General features: G+C 41.5%; 1 protein-coding gene across 1 annotated transcript; it reads left to right on the forward strand.

Moving 5' to 3' along the window:
• Positions 1-1,219: 1,219 nt before the first annotated feature.
• pgk1 (phosphoglycerate kinase 1) lies at positions 1,220-14,315 on the forward strand. Its single transcript, XM_026181858.1, has 11 exons — positions 1,220-1,400; positions 4,176-4,226; positions 4,568-4,723; positions 4,960-5,104; positions 7,729-7,832; positions 7,987-8,106; positions 10,609-10,723; positions 12,221-12,400; positions 12,482-12,659; positions 13,412-13,510; positions 13,611-14,315. The coding sequence occupies exons 1-11, from the start codon at positions 1,336-1,338 to the stop codon at positions 13,649-13,651; spliced, it is 1,254 nt and encodes a 417-aa protein (XP_026037643.1). The 5' UTR covers positions 1,220-1,335; the 3' UTR covers positions 13,652-14,315.
• The last annotated feature ends 550 nt before the right edge of the window (positions 14,316-14,865 follow it).

Consider the following 14,865-nt stretch of genomic DNA (forward strand, 5'->3'; position numbering starts at 1 on the left):
ATGTTTTTAAAATGTATTATGAATTTCATTCATTTATTCAAAAGTATTAATCGGTATTGACAGTTTTTACCTTACAGATATTACTTTCCTTATTATTAACCTAATTATATTTTTCCTTCATGTGCTTATTTTTGCAAAAATAATATCCTTGATGCTTTTGCCAGGGGTAGATCTAGAGAAATGTCCTTAGTTTTTTTTTTTTACACATATGCAGCTGTTACTTTCTGTAATATGTATTATATATGGTTAAAATACATCAAAGTATACACATTTCATTTAAATATAGTCTAACACACAAATCTAACTCAAGCATCACACTCTTTTTTTAATAGAAAAAATAAAATTGTAACATGAGGTTTGTTACATTACATGAGAACACCACAGGCCTAAAACCTGCAGGTCTAACAATGGGAGGTGTATTGCTCCTCCTTTTTTCCACTTAGAGACAGCATTGCCTACTTTGACATTCAATAGTACCCTAATTTTTTTAACACACAAAACCAAACAATGACTACACTACACACTGACTATACTAGACAATGCTACACACTAACTACACCACAAAATGCTAAACTTCACAAATCTCTCACATTTCAAAACTCGCTCTCTCTCTCGCATTAGTCACACAAACCTCATGTGCTGCCATATCATTTTTTTATTGGTCGACACAGTACATTTTTCGTGGTAGCGTTTTTTTCCTTTTTTTGTGCTGTCATTTGAAAATGACGTTTTTACCATTTTTTTCCTGCACTAAACGTGATGACAGTATTCAGGAAAAAAAAAGCATCAGTATATATAGTTTATTTTAATCATAATTATGGTTTTAGTGGCTATCAATAAAATTTAAAAAGAGCATATAGGCAGGGGCCGATCTACAGGGGTGGCATAGGGTGGCATGTGGAACCCTAAAATAATTTCTTGTCCCCCTTAGTGCCACCCTAGTTTTGCAGATGACTGACTGACTGGGGTGACAAAAGACTATTATATGGCGGCACATGCCACCCAATGCCATGACTGTAGATCCGTCCCTGGCCTTTGCTATATCTTCTAAAGTATGCAGGAGGGGAGGGGGGGTTGAATGATATCCACTAAGTTCAGCTGATGCAGTAATCAGGAAGCATCAGAAGATAAACAGCAAACCGATCCAATCAGCGTGGAAGCTCTCCTAATGCATTAGCCAATCAGCAGCGGCGGGTGTGCGATTTGCCCTGCCCGGTGGTGTTCCTCCGCTGCGTTAAGGTCACCGCTGTCATTCGGTAGCTAACCAACAGCCGAAGGAGGCGGAGGAGATCCAGCAAAGGAAGGTGCACGAAAGAAGCAGCTAAACTCAGCAAAATGTCTCTGTCTAACAAACTCACCCTGGACAAGGTGGACGTCAAGGGGAAGCGGGTCGTTATGAGGTGAGCGTTAATTATCGCCTGGCAGTTAGCTTCTGCTGGCACCGTAGCGGCTAATCGGAAATGAGATTATTGATGAGCTTCTCCAAAATGTCGTGTTTGTTCTTCCTGCGGTGGCAGACTGTTTGGTGCTCACACACAGTGATGTGAGGGCATTAAAGTGATGGCTAAATGGTGTCTGAGTCGGTTTAGTCCGACGGGCAGACGACAGGAAGTGAACTCGTCGGTTGTCACGTTTTCCTTTCATGTTACGTGCCTGTGCGGAGATGCTGCATGGATGGATGGAACCACTGGCATCCGAGTCAGTCCTGTAAAATACACCAGCATCCCTCTAATAATAATGAGTTTGTCAGTTTAAAAACCTGAAAATTGATGATGAATGTTATTGAAGTCTTCAGATTTCAGCTTAGGCCTCAAAGGAGATTTTAAAGGTGATGATTCAGACAGCACCAGGAACTATTTCATATATAGAGGGAAAACTAGCAATTGTTGGCGTTATCTATGAAAGGGATTATTAATTTCATAGTTAATGATAATCGGCAAAAAATAGCTATCGCAAATATCCAGATTCACATTTTGACATCCATTCTCAGTAGTTTAGGAGGCCCAAAACAACCCAAAAAAGTTGAGTGATTTTTGAGCTGGGATATGAAGGTTGAGCCAAAGAAACACTTTAATTGCTTGAAAACTGAATCAAACAAGACTCTGACTTTATTAATCAGCCGACTGATCCACTTTAACAGGTAATGATTAGGTCACTGGCAATTCAGTCCAATTTGTTTGTTTTATTTTATTATTATTCCCATCTTCCAGTGAAATCTCTCTAGCAGAAAAGATGCCCTGCATCCTAACTGGACAAAACTGAAGTCAAATTTATATTAGTCTAATTTGGCAGTCATTCACTTTATATTTCTGCAGCCCTCTCCAGTGATCTTGAAGGCACTTTTGAAACTGACACCATGTGTGAAAATGTCAGAGGGCCATGCTGGTTCGCTCAGTTTGGTGATGCAACACCAGGTGGCTTAGAACAAGGTTCACCCATATTGCTGAGTGTTAAAAGGTCAAAATTCACCACATGTTGAGTTATGTGAGCGAATGTTGTGCCGGTCTAAGACAGTTAGACAATGGGTTACGTCAGATCACACCCAGGGCCTGTCGTGGCATGACACATGGTGGTGGTGGGTTTTTTTTCCCCCAGATTCAGATGGAGGCAGTGAATCGGTGTTTCCTTACTGAACAAGGCTGGCCCTGAATTTAAAAGGGGGAGGGGCTCTTTATTGAAAAGGGGAAAGGGCTCTATGTTGCTATAGAGACCTGAAGTGGCTGACAGAATTGAAATGTGTTCAGCAGAGACTTGCAGCCGGCTTCCTCTGTCATGTAGGCTCCTGCTGCAGCAGCATGAAACATGTCAGTTTTAGGGTTGCAAAATTCCAGCGAACAGAAAGATGAAGGCAAAAATGGAGAGTCAAACACACTAGTGCTTTTTGGGGCTCTGTACAAAAGTGAGAAATACCCTCACATGTTAATGTACCAAACTTTACAGCATTAAAAAAAAAAGGTTTAAAGTTTTACTTGATGGATTGCAGTAGACTTGAAGTCTACTGCAATCCAAGTCTTTATTAAGTGACTGAAAATTCCCATGAAAATCAGCTGCTGAGCTGCTGTTAACTCCTTCATTGAGCTTATTTCTAGTTGTAAAGCAGCTAAAAGAGCTTTAGAGTCCACTGTGCTATAAACCGTATAAAGATCTGCATTCAAGAGCAACAGGGGGGGAAATGCAGAAATTTACAGAAGTAGAGCGGAAAACTATCACAGCTTTTGGATGAGTGGCACCTGTGAACAAGATCCTACTGTTGAGCCTCTGAATTGCTGACTGATGGCTTTCAGACTAAGACAGTGGATTGCTGTAACAATGACGGCAGGTACAGAGTGCGTGCAGGCTGATCACATCTCAGAGCATCAGTTCCCCAGAGGGAGGGAAAGGAGAGGCAGTTATGTAACCGGCTGGAGTACGAGGGACACGGCGTGTACTCTAAGCTGCCAGTGTGCATCTATGAAAAGGAAAACGGTTTCAGTTCCTGGCTCAAAATGGGCTTTTTTTTTTTTTTTTCCCCACCTTTAAAAACAAAACAAAGTCGACCAATTTCATGCATGAGTAAAAAAAATTTTATTACTGTCCTGATGATTTTTGGGGGGATTCAAGGTTAAAACCTTGAAGGTTAAAACGTATGTTCCTCTCTACATAGGAAATAAAAATAAAGCGTGCTAAAAGTCATTTTAGAGGAAAGCTTCTCAGCTAATGGTATTGACTGCTTGGCATCAGGGGACTCGAGCTGTGTATAGCTGACTCCAGGAGTCAATAGAGGAAGGAGAAGGGACCAAACACTGAGCTAAAAATGGTGCAAGATTTAAATCAAGACCTCCTGTCTCAGCTGCCAGTTACATCTGGTTTCTAACAAATGGGTAAGGGGTATAGTCTTAAAGCAGGGGTGGGGGAACGCCAGGCCTCTAGGGCCGGTGTCCTGCAGGTTTTAGATGTGTCCTTGATCCAACCCAGCTGATTGAAATGACTAAATTACCCACTCAATATGTCTTGAAGTAATCATTTGATTCAGGTGTATTGACCCAGGGTGATATTTAAAACCTGCAGAACACTGGCCCTTGAGGCCTAGAGTTCCACACCCCTGTCTTAAAGTCTTGCCAAATTCCCTAAAATTTTGTAGCACTTTGTAGCATCCTGGTTTTATTTTCTGATGTGAAATGTTTCTTCTCTTTCAGAGTCGACTTCAACGTTCCAATGAAGGACAAGGCGATCACAAACAACCAGAGGTAGCGTCTATCTTATTCTGAATCTTTTCAGTCTGTTATGTGTTAAGCAGCTGGGATTTCTAGAAGAGGAGTAGCAGATTTAGATTTGCTGAGAGCCTTCCTCGGAAATGAAAACTGAAAAAATATGTAGTTTCCTAGCATGCTTTAATTCTGTTAAAACTCCATACATCGATGTCAAGATCTCACTGGCCTTGATTTTTGACAAACGTAACTGTAGTCTTTTAACAGAAAAGGGAAGAATGTAACATTCCTAAAAGCAAGAACATTAATATTAAGTTTGAGTAAGTGTGACTTGATTCTTTTTTTCTAAACACTCCTGTTCACTTGTGTGGTGCCTTCAGGATCAAGGCAGCCGTCCCCAGCATCCAGCACTGCCTGGATCATGGAGCCAAGTCTGTGGTGCTGATGAGTCACCTGGGCCGTCCTGACGGAAACGCCATGCCTGAGAAATACTCCCTGGAGCCCGTCGCCGCAGAGCTCAAGACCCTCCTAGGGAGGTGAGATGATAGCCTGAATAAGTGGTGTTTGTTAACAAGGGCAGAGGTGGTGTCCTTGTTATGGTTGAAATATTCTGGTATTAGTAAGAAAGATATTAACGCTATTTTTGGTTGCTTCTAGCAAAGGCAGATTTGTTTCGTTTAAAATGTATATATCTGTCTATCTATACACTAAAGAAGAGAAAATCTGCTCTAAGAACCAATCATAATCACACTCACTAATTCTGTGACTGTAGGGACGTCACCTTCCTGAAGGACTGTGTGGGCCCTGAGGTGGAAGCTGCCTGTGCTGACCCCACCTCTGGATCCGTCATCCTGCTGGAGAACCTCCGCTTCCATGTTGCCGAGGAGGGCAAAGGGAAGGACCCCTCTGGGAACAAGGTGAGCTTCTGAGGTTTGAGTGTTAACAGTGGTTAGACTCGGCAGCGTTATGTGTGGTTTGGGCTTCAGTTTTTGTTTTGTTTTTTTGTGTGTGTGTCAGTTTTCCTAAAGACAGAATATTGGTCTGTCATCTAAGACTACAGTCATATTAGAAAATTGAATATTTAGTCTCTGAACTGCCATCGGTGTGAAGAAGAGCACGATAACTTACAGCTGCAATCAAGTTCCTGTTATTTTCAGAACTTGCATGTAGTCCTACAGTTTGTCTCTTTACTTCCAGTCCTCTACTTTTTTCTTTTTGCCTCCATCTAAAAGAAGTTGAACATTAACCTCTCACAACACACTGAAGTGAATTTTTCAGAGATTGAAATAATGTAGTTTGGCCAAATTGGTTTTTCTCTATTTGCATCACATGGCAATTTGCTGCATCACAAATGTAACTGAGCAAGTTGTTATTTGGCAACCAAGCCGTACACGGAGGACAGACCAGGCTCTATCCACGAACATGCTGCAGTTGAATTTTCGAGCACAAAAGACACGGAGAATGAGAGCGTCAGTGCGAAAGGGAATGTGGCCCAATCATTTTGTCAACATAATCACTGGAATCGGGCAGCACGGTGGTTAGCACTGTTGCCTCACAGCAAGAAGGTCCTGAGTTCAATTCCACCATCAGGCCGGGGTCTTTCTGTGTGGAGTTTGCATGTTCTCCCCGTGTTTGCGTGGGTTCCCTCCGGGTACTCCAGCTTCCTCCCACCGTCCAAAGACAAGCAGCTTGTGGGGATAGGTTAATTGGATAATCCAAATTGTCACTAGGTATGAATGTTCGAAGGAATGTGAGTGAATGGTTGTCTGTCCCTGTGTGTTAGCCCTGCGACAGACTGGCGACCTGTCCAGGGTGTACCCCGCCTTTCGTCCTATGACAGCTGGGATAGGCTCCAGCGCCCCCCGCGACCCTGAAAAGGATAAGCGGAAGCGAATGGATGGATGAATCACTGGAAGGCAAAATTGTATTTGAAAATATGACCCAGGCCTCAGACAAAGGTGTCTTTTTATAGTTTAAAAAAAGTGTGTTCTATATTTTACACACTTTCAATAAGACCTAAAAAGATGCAAAGTGAAGCAGAAAAATGGCCAACACCTTGTCGGTTCAGCAGATTTTCTTTATGCTCGGTCACATGGAGGAAGACTCAGTCACTCCAGCTGCAGCTTCTCCTGAAATTGCTGCATCACCATCTGACATCACAGTGCTGGTGCAGAGACTGTTTTGTAGCACACTGTTAACCGCACTATGTTCGTAGGATAAACTAACTGTGAAAATGTGACTAAACTTTTCTAAAACCAGCTTTTCTAAAAAGCCCTAATGATGCAACACACACAATAATAGGCTTTCATTTACCTATTTAAGATAAATTTGGTCATTTGTGTTTTTATTGAGATTCATATTCGTCTACTCATAAGCCATTTATGGTGTGGTTTAGTAAGGCTGCTGTAGGAGCAATTTCCCATCTCTGGGATAAATAGTCTGGTTAGAGAATGCCTGGTCGCACTCCCTAATCTCCTCCTTTATGCTGAGGCATAAATAATGTAGCATATTCAAACTCGCAGACAGACGCTGTCTGAAATGAGCATCGGTCTGAGCCGTGGCCGAGCACCACTTTTGACCTGTTGACATTTATCTTGAAGGTCTGTGGGCTTTTCCTGTCCTGTGAGGCCTCGTTGGTATGCTGGTTGGTTTCTACTGTACCGCTGTAGTGTATACACCACGGTCTCTTTATTTTTAGCTCATTATAAAAACATGAAATGGTCTCACTTTCTCACTTAAATGGGCGCTCCACTGCTTTTTACACAAGGATCGGTTTGTCGCCAGGAGGAGGACTCGGCCTGTGAAACTGTAAAGTGTTTTCTGTAGCTGTGAAAGTTCATCAGGGTTATTTCAGCTTGGAGGTCTGGCTATTAAAAGCATCACTGTGTCGAACTATGGGGGAAGATCCATATTTAGTTTTACCCAGTTTATTTTTTGGCCTGAAGCAAGTAGTTAGTCTGGTCAAGTAATGGAAAACTAATCTGCAGCTATTCAATTTTACAAAAATTGCTAACTTCTGTTGGTTTCTGAAGCTCATACTCTTTGGAGGGGGGTAAAAGTTTAAAGCCTGAAACCTGTCCCTTGGAAAGAAGTGACCTGGGCTCCCTGGCATTTGGTCGACCCCTAAAGAGCTCTCTTGACCTTTACTCTGCCTACAGTCTCACAGTTGTGACCTTTCCCTGTTAAAGTGCATCAGAAACCTGACCCACAATGTACTGACTGAATCCTGATGGATAAACTGAGTTCATATTGACAGCAGTCCGATTATACCTGGACACAAAACGGAGTTGAGCTTGAAGATATTTGGGTATGTAGGTGTTGCCCTCTGCTCATTTATTTGTATGTGGACAGTGGAACTGGATTGGAGCTGAAACAAGGAAAAACTGCTTTGAGATCAGGATGATGAGACATGCAGCATCAGTTCACAGGACTTAAATGAGTCCCTGAATTTAGGCCAACAGTCTTGTTGAAGTAAAATGAACTCTTGCTTTTGCACTTTGCAGCCTTAACAAATGGTGTTTGTCTTCTCTTGTCTTTCCAGACGAAGGCAACCCAGGAGCAGATTGATTTCTTCAGAGCGTCTCTGTCCAAACTGGGAGACGTTTACGTCAACGATGCCTTTGGGACGGCTCACAGAGCCCACAGGTGAGCGCCACGCAGGTCAGGTGGATACAGTGATGATCACTAGGTGAAATCTGCGGTCTCAAAGCAGATGGTCTTTGAGAAGTTTCAATTCGATTAGTTTAATTAAATGGTATAATTCAGTAGTTTGTAACTTCTTCATCCTTGTCGCTGTTAGCTCCATGGTGGGAGTGAATCTGCCTCAGAAGGCAGCTGGTTTCCTCATGAAGAAGGAGCTCGACTACTTCGCCATGGCTCTGGAAAAACCTCAGAGGCCCTTCCTGGCTATCCTCGGAGGGTGAGAACATCTCTTTTTAACAGATGAAGTTTGAAAATGTTGGCTGGACAATATAAAAAAAAAAAAACTACGCAGAGCATGGTCACTAGTTCTGATTTGTGTCCACTTTAGACATTATTTTCTTCTGCTCAGTTCTTTAGGAAGGGTCACAGGGTGTCCAGCCAGGAATAGAGGAAAAGCTCATTATATTGTCTGTGGTGTCACTGTGCACTGCTTTATTCAAGGCTCAGTGAGCAGGCAGATCCAGGATTAAGATTTAAGTTGATTTTGATTTATACTCTAACCCCTGATTTATGGTCACAAATATTTGGTGGTCAACAAGCAAAATTTTATGTATGTTTTAAACCTTTTATCATGTGTCTGCAAATTATACTCAGAAAGAAAACTGCCCATTAACCTTCTGTGCACAGAAGTAAAACTACAGTTTCCATCATTAAGTGAGGACTTCCAAAATAAACAACTTTATTTTCTAACAGTTGCTAATCGTGTCAAAGTCTTGTATAAGGTAACCATTAGAATGTATTTCTATTTAATTGTATAGAAATTGCTTCTATACAGTGAGAATAAGAGCTGCTTCTCAGGAATAATGACTTGATCAACAGTTTTAGTGAGACTGTGGCACTGTTTCCTGTAGCTTTGTACCTCTGTCCTGCCGTGGTTTCATAACCCTTAACTTGCTTGGTCTGCTGCCAGCCAGATGTGGCAACATGCCAGAGTACATTGTGCAACAATTGCTGGCAGTCGGCGTCGACTGCTGCAGCCAATCAGCTCCTCTGTGAGGATGCTGACCATTAGTGTGTAAATGATCTGCGTCGACTGCTGTTGTTAAACCCCTGACTTACAACATTACACCTGCAATCCGGTTGTTCAGTGATGACGCGACGAATCCTACTTCCGGGTCTAAAGTAGTCTGCGTTTAATATGGCTTTTGTGTTGTTAACATGTTTAATGTTATGTATTTTCTTCTATTTGATCTCAAAAAGCTCCTAAAACAGTCAGTGATCACTGTTGACCTCCCTCGGCTTTTATTACCGCTAATCATTTATTTAAGCTCAGTTTTTAAAACCTTAGGATGTAACTACAGCCCAGCCCATGCAGCAGTATATGAATGACTAACCTTGTATTGTGGATGGATTATCTCAGTAGTTCTCCTGGTTGAAGTTTGGTCCTTTTACAGCATCCTGCCATGCGATTACATTTGTTCCTGACCACCGAGAACACTCACGTTAACTTTTATCGAGTGGAAAAAAGTTAGCTTGTTTATATTATGCTAACATAGCTGTGTCGCTAGCGGTCACGTAGCACATCATTATATAGCAGCTAGCCCAACTTCAGTAACCCTACAAACGTCACTGCTGTTTAGTTTTCTGTCTTCATTTATGCTGGAAGTGATAACAGAGCTGTACGTTTTAATTTGTTTCCAAAACCCCGCAGTCAGGACATGCTATATTGTATTTAGATAGAAGCTAGCGAGCTAACTCCCTGCTAACTTCTAACTCCGTTAAATGTCATAAATTCCGTTTTCATGGATGCCTGGATGTTAAACTCAATTGTTACACCTGGTAGAGCAGAACGCTGATCATTTTATTAAAGATGAAAGACTTTAGACAGTTTTTCAACTCTCAGTGATGCCATAGTGATCGTTTGATATATGGACCTGCAGCGGAGTTTAGACCCAGACACTGCTAGTGACGTCAGACTGAACAACCGGATAGGAGACTGCAGACTTTTCTGCAGCTCAAAGTCATCAGCGGTGAGGTTAATGGTACAGAGGTGCAGATAAATCGATTAGCAGCTTCGCTTTCTGATTTCACTGACATAATTCTTTTTAATAACTACAGTTGAAATGTAATAACAGTGCAGATCTATTGATAAGGGTTTGGTATAATGACAGAAGGTTGTGTTCGAATATTGGAATAAAAAACAACAACAAAAAACCAGATTATTCAACCATTTCTTGTCATTAATGGTTTTCCTGCACTGTTCTGTGTGGTGGGATGCAATACAATATAATATCTAAGCAGCTCCATGAGCCAATATTTAACAATAATGGAGAAATAATGCACTGCTAAAAGACTTTGAATTACTAAAGTTTGTCTCAGTGTAACTAGATGCTACTTTACAAAGAAGAGTTTCATTCAAAGCCAAAGACTACAGCAGCTGTCACGAAGCCTACATGAAACCCTTAAAGCATAAAGGAAGAGGAGGAGGCCCTCACAGAGAGCCAGTGAATATTTTTGCTTGAAATGCCTAATCTTATATAATCAAAGACTTAATTGAATTATTGACTCACAGAACTTTGCATTAGGAGGCAGTGGGTTCACCAGATGCCCTGCGGCGAAAGACTGTGCAGTTTTGATAAAGAGAGAAAATCTAAGGATAAAATTTGGCTATGACATCTTAACTAATAAAATAAACCAGTTTTTAGCTCCTGTATGTACAGATGAGTGAATTTCAGGATTGTCACTGTTTGTCTGTCCTGACGTGTTTTCTCTGTTTTAGAGCAAAGGTGAAAGATAAGATCCAGCTGATCAACAACATGTTGGATAAGGTTGATGAGATGATCATCGGGGGTGGCATGGCTTTCACCTTCCTCAAAGTCCTCAACAACATGGAGGTGAGGAGGAGGATGCGTCGCCAAAGCAATTCGAAAATCAAACCGTTAAAAATGGTGGCTCAAATGACTTCACCTGATGGAGGTCGCCTGCTCTGTGCCTCTGAAAGCTTTGAGCTTCAGCTCATTGTTTAGCTGTACATAGTTTGCATTTACACTTGCTCCCCTTGTGCTGGATGAACTTCCCAAAAAAGACGACTCGGTTAAAAAAAAAACAAATCGCATACAACACACTATTAAGTTAAAACAGTGATGCTTTTTGAGTCTTGAGTGGATATGTTTCTTAGTTTTCCATGAGTATTCATGTTTTAACCTCAGTGTTCAGCCTCAGGTAGATTAATAAAATAAAATTTCTCCTTCTAATGGAGCTCACACTTGGACTTTTGTAGTGACGAAACGGTCTTGTGAAACAGTTTTGTTTGCATCACTGCAGAGACCGAAAGTCACAATTGTGACCTAAATTTGACTTCTTGACAAGCAGATTTTATTCAGTTTCCTCCTCCTGGTTTTATTTGCCCAGTTTATGAAATGAATAGCTACCACAAACCCAATAATAGTGATAAGTTGCTGCCTGCCTGGGCAAAAAGATTCCTAATCTCACTAAGCTCACAGTTGAACTATGAGGCAAGAGCAGAGGTATGAAGACAGAGTGGGTGAAAGAAGCTGGAGCTCTTAAAAATGACAGGCCGTTACTTATTGTGATTTGTGCCTCAATGCAAACAGTTACAGGTGCAGCTATAAAATTCTCATCCCAGTCATTTGTGACATTGCATAACTTTTTAGATTTAGTAAACTTGGAAACTACAAAAAGGTGAGGTTATTTTGCACCACAATGGGCAAATCTGCCCTGTGAAACGGGCATCCTCCTACTGTTCCTGTTTGAGCGGTAAATGTTGTGTTGTGTACATTCCTAAATGATCTTGATCCATCTGAGGCTGCAAGATATCAGAAAGCTGTTGTCACTTCCCTTTAAATGGCACTGAGCGTCTCCACTAGAAATGACACAAACTTGCTCAACACATGAAGGGTGTGAAGTAAAATAAGTTTCAGCATCAGCTTAACTCGACAGTTTTCATCTCGTGGGGTAGCTTCGGTGCAACTTCCAAACATTAAGTAGGACTTGAACACAAAACCTCTTTGAGACTCGTATAGAAGAAAACCCAAAATATGAATCATGCAGTGATAAATGTCTGCAGATTTGAGTAAATGTTTTTTCTTCTTGCAGTCCTGTCTGTATCATAAAGAAACATCAGATTTCAGAGGGCTGTATATTAATTTATTTTTTAAAGTAATAGTCATGGAAGTTTACAGTAAATCTTAAAATGTATAGCTGAATATAAAGTTTTAGATGCAAAACTTAGGATGTTCAAAAGTGTTCAATGTGTCCCCATTCTGAATACTCTTCGTATATAGTTCCTCAGATTTACTTGTTTTTAATTGTGTCTTTGCTGGTTTCATGTAAGTCACAAATCTTTTCTCCCGTCCTCCTGCTCCTGTCAGATCGGTACCTCCCTGTATGACGAGGAGGGCGCCGGCATCGTCAAAGACCTGATGGCCAAAGCTGAGAAGAACAAAGTCAAGATCACGCTGCCCGTCGACTTCGTCACTGCTGACAAGTTCGACGAACATGCCGCCACCGGTACTGCAACAGTTGCTGCTGGCATCCCCGCCGGCTGGATGGTGAGAAAGGACAAGTTATTTTAAATTAAAACTACTTAATGGACTATGAAGAAAGGTTAAGCATTCTTTCCTCCTCTGCAGGGTCTGGACTGTGGACCCGAGAGCTCTAAGGCCTACGCAGAGGCGGTCGGCAGGGCCAAGCAGATCGTGTGGAACGGTCCGGTCGGTGTGTTCGAGTGGGACAACTTCGCTAAAGGGACGAAGAACCTGATGGACAAAGTGGTCGAGGTGACCAAATCTGGCTGCATCACAATCATCGGTAAGAAAGAGGAGACGAATGGGGAGCGTGTTCCTTAGTTTCACTCAGTTTCATCCCTCGCTCATCACAAGGAGATTTTACTGTGATTTATTTGTAGTCTGGTTTATGGGACACAAGTGTTTACTGGAGACACACAGGGACTCGTGCTGCATTCAAGAACATTACGTTTACTTATAGTGCAGCTTTACAGTTCGGACTTTTTTTTTTTTTTTCTTTTTTTTTTAATCATTCAGGTTCAGTTCCATATTTGTTTTTTTTTTTTTTAGATCTTGTTCTTTTACTACTGACAAATCGTAATAAACAAAATGTTTGAGTATGCAAAGCTGAGGAGAAAAGCTTTGTTTCCTGTCTCTCTGCACCTTTTAAACTGTCAGATAAAAGCAGATCTTTCATAATGAGGTGTGTTCTTACATCTGGTTTGTTTGCTGTACAAACAGTAGCACCACATGTGCAGTTAGTCCAAAAATGAGTCATTTATGATGGTTTTACTGCAGCCATGTCACCTTCTTAATAACATTCAGTGATCGTAAATGTTATGAGGGGGTTTACAGCGAGATTAAATGATGAGCCTCATCATTTAATCTCGCTGTAAACCCCCTCATCAAACAAACATCAATCAAACAGCCTGTTTGGGTGAAAAAAAACAAACAAACAAAAAAAAAACAAATGTGTGGAATGTGCACAAAGAGCAAGTAAAAGTATAATTTAATGGTGTTTTTGTACCTTTAAATCGTTCACGTGTGTTTCTTCAGGTGGGGGTGACACCGCTACTTGCTGCGCCAAGTGGAACACAGAAGACAAAGTTAGCCATGTCAGCACGGGAGGCGGAGCCAGCCTGGAGCTGCTGGAGGGTGTGTGATGGGAGAAGCTGCCCCATGTTCACTCACAGAATAGAAAACACTGTTTTTAACATGTTGAGCCTGACTGAGCATCTGCTCTTTGTGTCCTCAGGTAAAGTCCTGCCAGGTGTGGACGCCCTGAGTAACGCTTAAACCTTCATCAACTGGAGAGCGAGTGTGTGTACGAGAGGTGGTTAGCTACACAGCCAGACTCCTGTTTACTCCCAGAACATCCCCAGAAGTGAAATAAGACAAATCCCATCTTTACCCTGCAGCCGTTTCATGTTCAGTCTTTGTTTTTGAAGTTGTGACTCAGAGGAGGAAAACGTTACCTCACACCTGCTGTCATTACTGAGTAGAGCGCCCTGCCTTACTTCGACATGCTTCTCAAAGCCACTCTGCTGAAAGTAGGAGCCTTTACTTAACGGTTAGGACAAAAAAGATCAACCTCATCGAGGTGGAAGTCGTTTCTTTCTGCTGAAACACAAACTGCCTCTGCAATGACTGAATCTGGGTTCAAACAGCAACGTCTGCTTCACTGTAAACTTCCTCAGTGGCTCGTGTGTGTAAATGTTTTGCTGCGTCACTTTTGCCTCCCTGGGAACGTCACTGCACCACCCTGAGTGTATATACATGCAAAGTATATATATTAAAATGTATGAGAGAAATGGTAACTTGGTGTGTTACATTTTGTCTGTTGGCACTAATGTTTGCTCTGGTCGTCTGTCCTCTGTGGTGGTTGCTGGTTTCGAGCGGCTTCAGACAGATGTCTCGGCTGATCTGTTCAGGCTAATAAAACTGTCTCTGTGTTAAAAACTCTGCTGTGAACGACTCCTCCTTTGAAGGTGTTACTGTCATAGAAATGCAGCCATTTACTGGTGAAACTGATGACGCGATAAAGCTTATTCTGGGTTATCTGCACTACCAGGAAAGGAAACAAAGTTATTTAACTTTTTGGTGAACAAAGGTTAAAAAAAAACGGGGTGAAAAATTAAAATTATTTTGTGAACTTTTAAAACTGAATAAGTTAGCAGAGCTATTATTGTTTTGTTTTCCATGTTTCCATTATCTAGTAAAGCTCAAATATAAGCATTCAAACTTGCATGGACTTCTATTGATAAAATGTATGCAAAGAGTCTCTGTATTTAGTGTTGATCCTTCATAATGTCTCCAAATCTCGGTGGCATGCCTGACTTCAGTGTCAGGGTTCAAATCCTGATGGTGAGACACATTTTTGTGGTCTTCTGCTGGTCTACCTATATTATGAGTAGCTCATGACTTAAAGGTTACCCTTATTAACCATAAATAGTAGACTTGAGTCTGCATACAAACTATCATGAGAGTAATAGGGGCTCAAATTCTGGATC

Source organism: Astatotilapia calliptera, chromosome 10 (genome assembly GCF_900246225.1).
Source record: "Astatotilapia calliptera chromosome 10, fAstCal1.2, whole genome shotgun sequence".
NCBI classification, from domain to species: Eukaryota; Metazoa; Chordata; class Actinopteri; order Cichliformes; family Cichlidae; genus Astatotilapia; species Astatotilapia calliptera.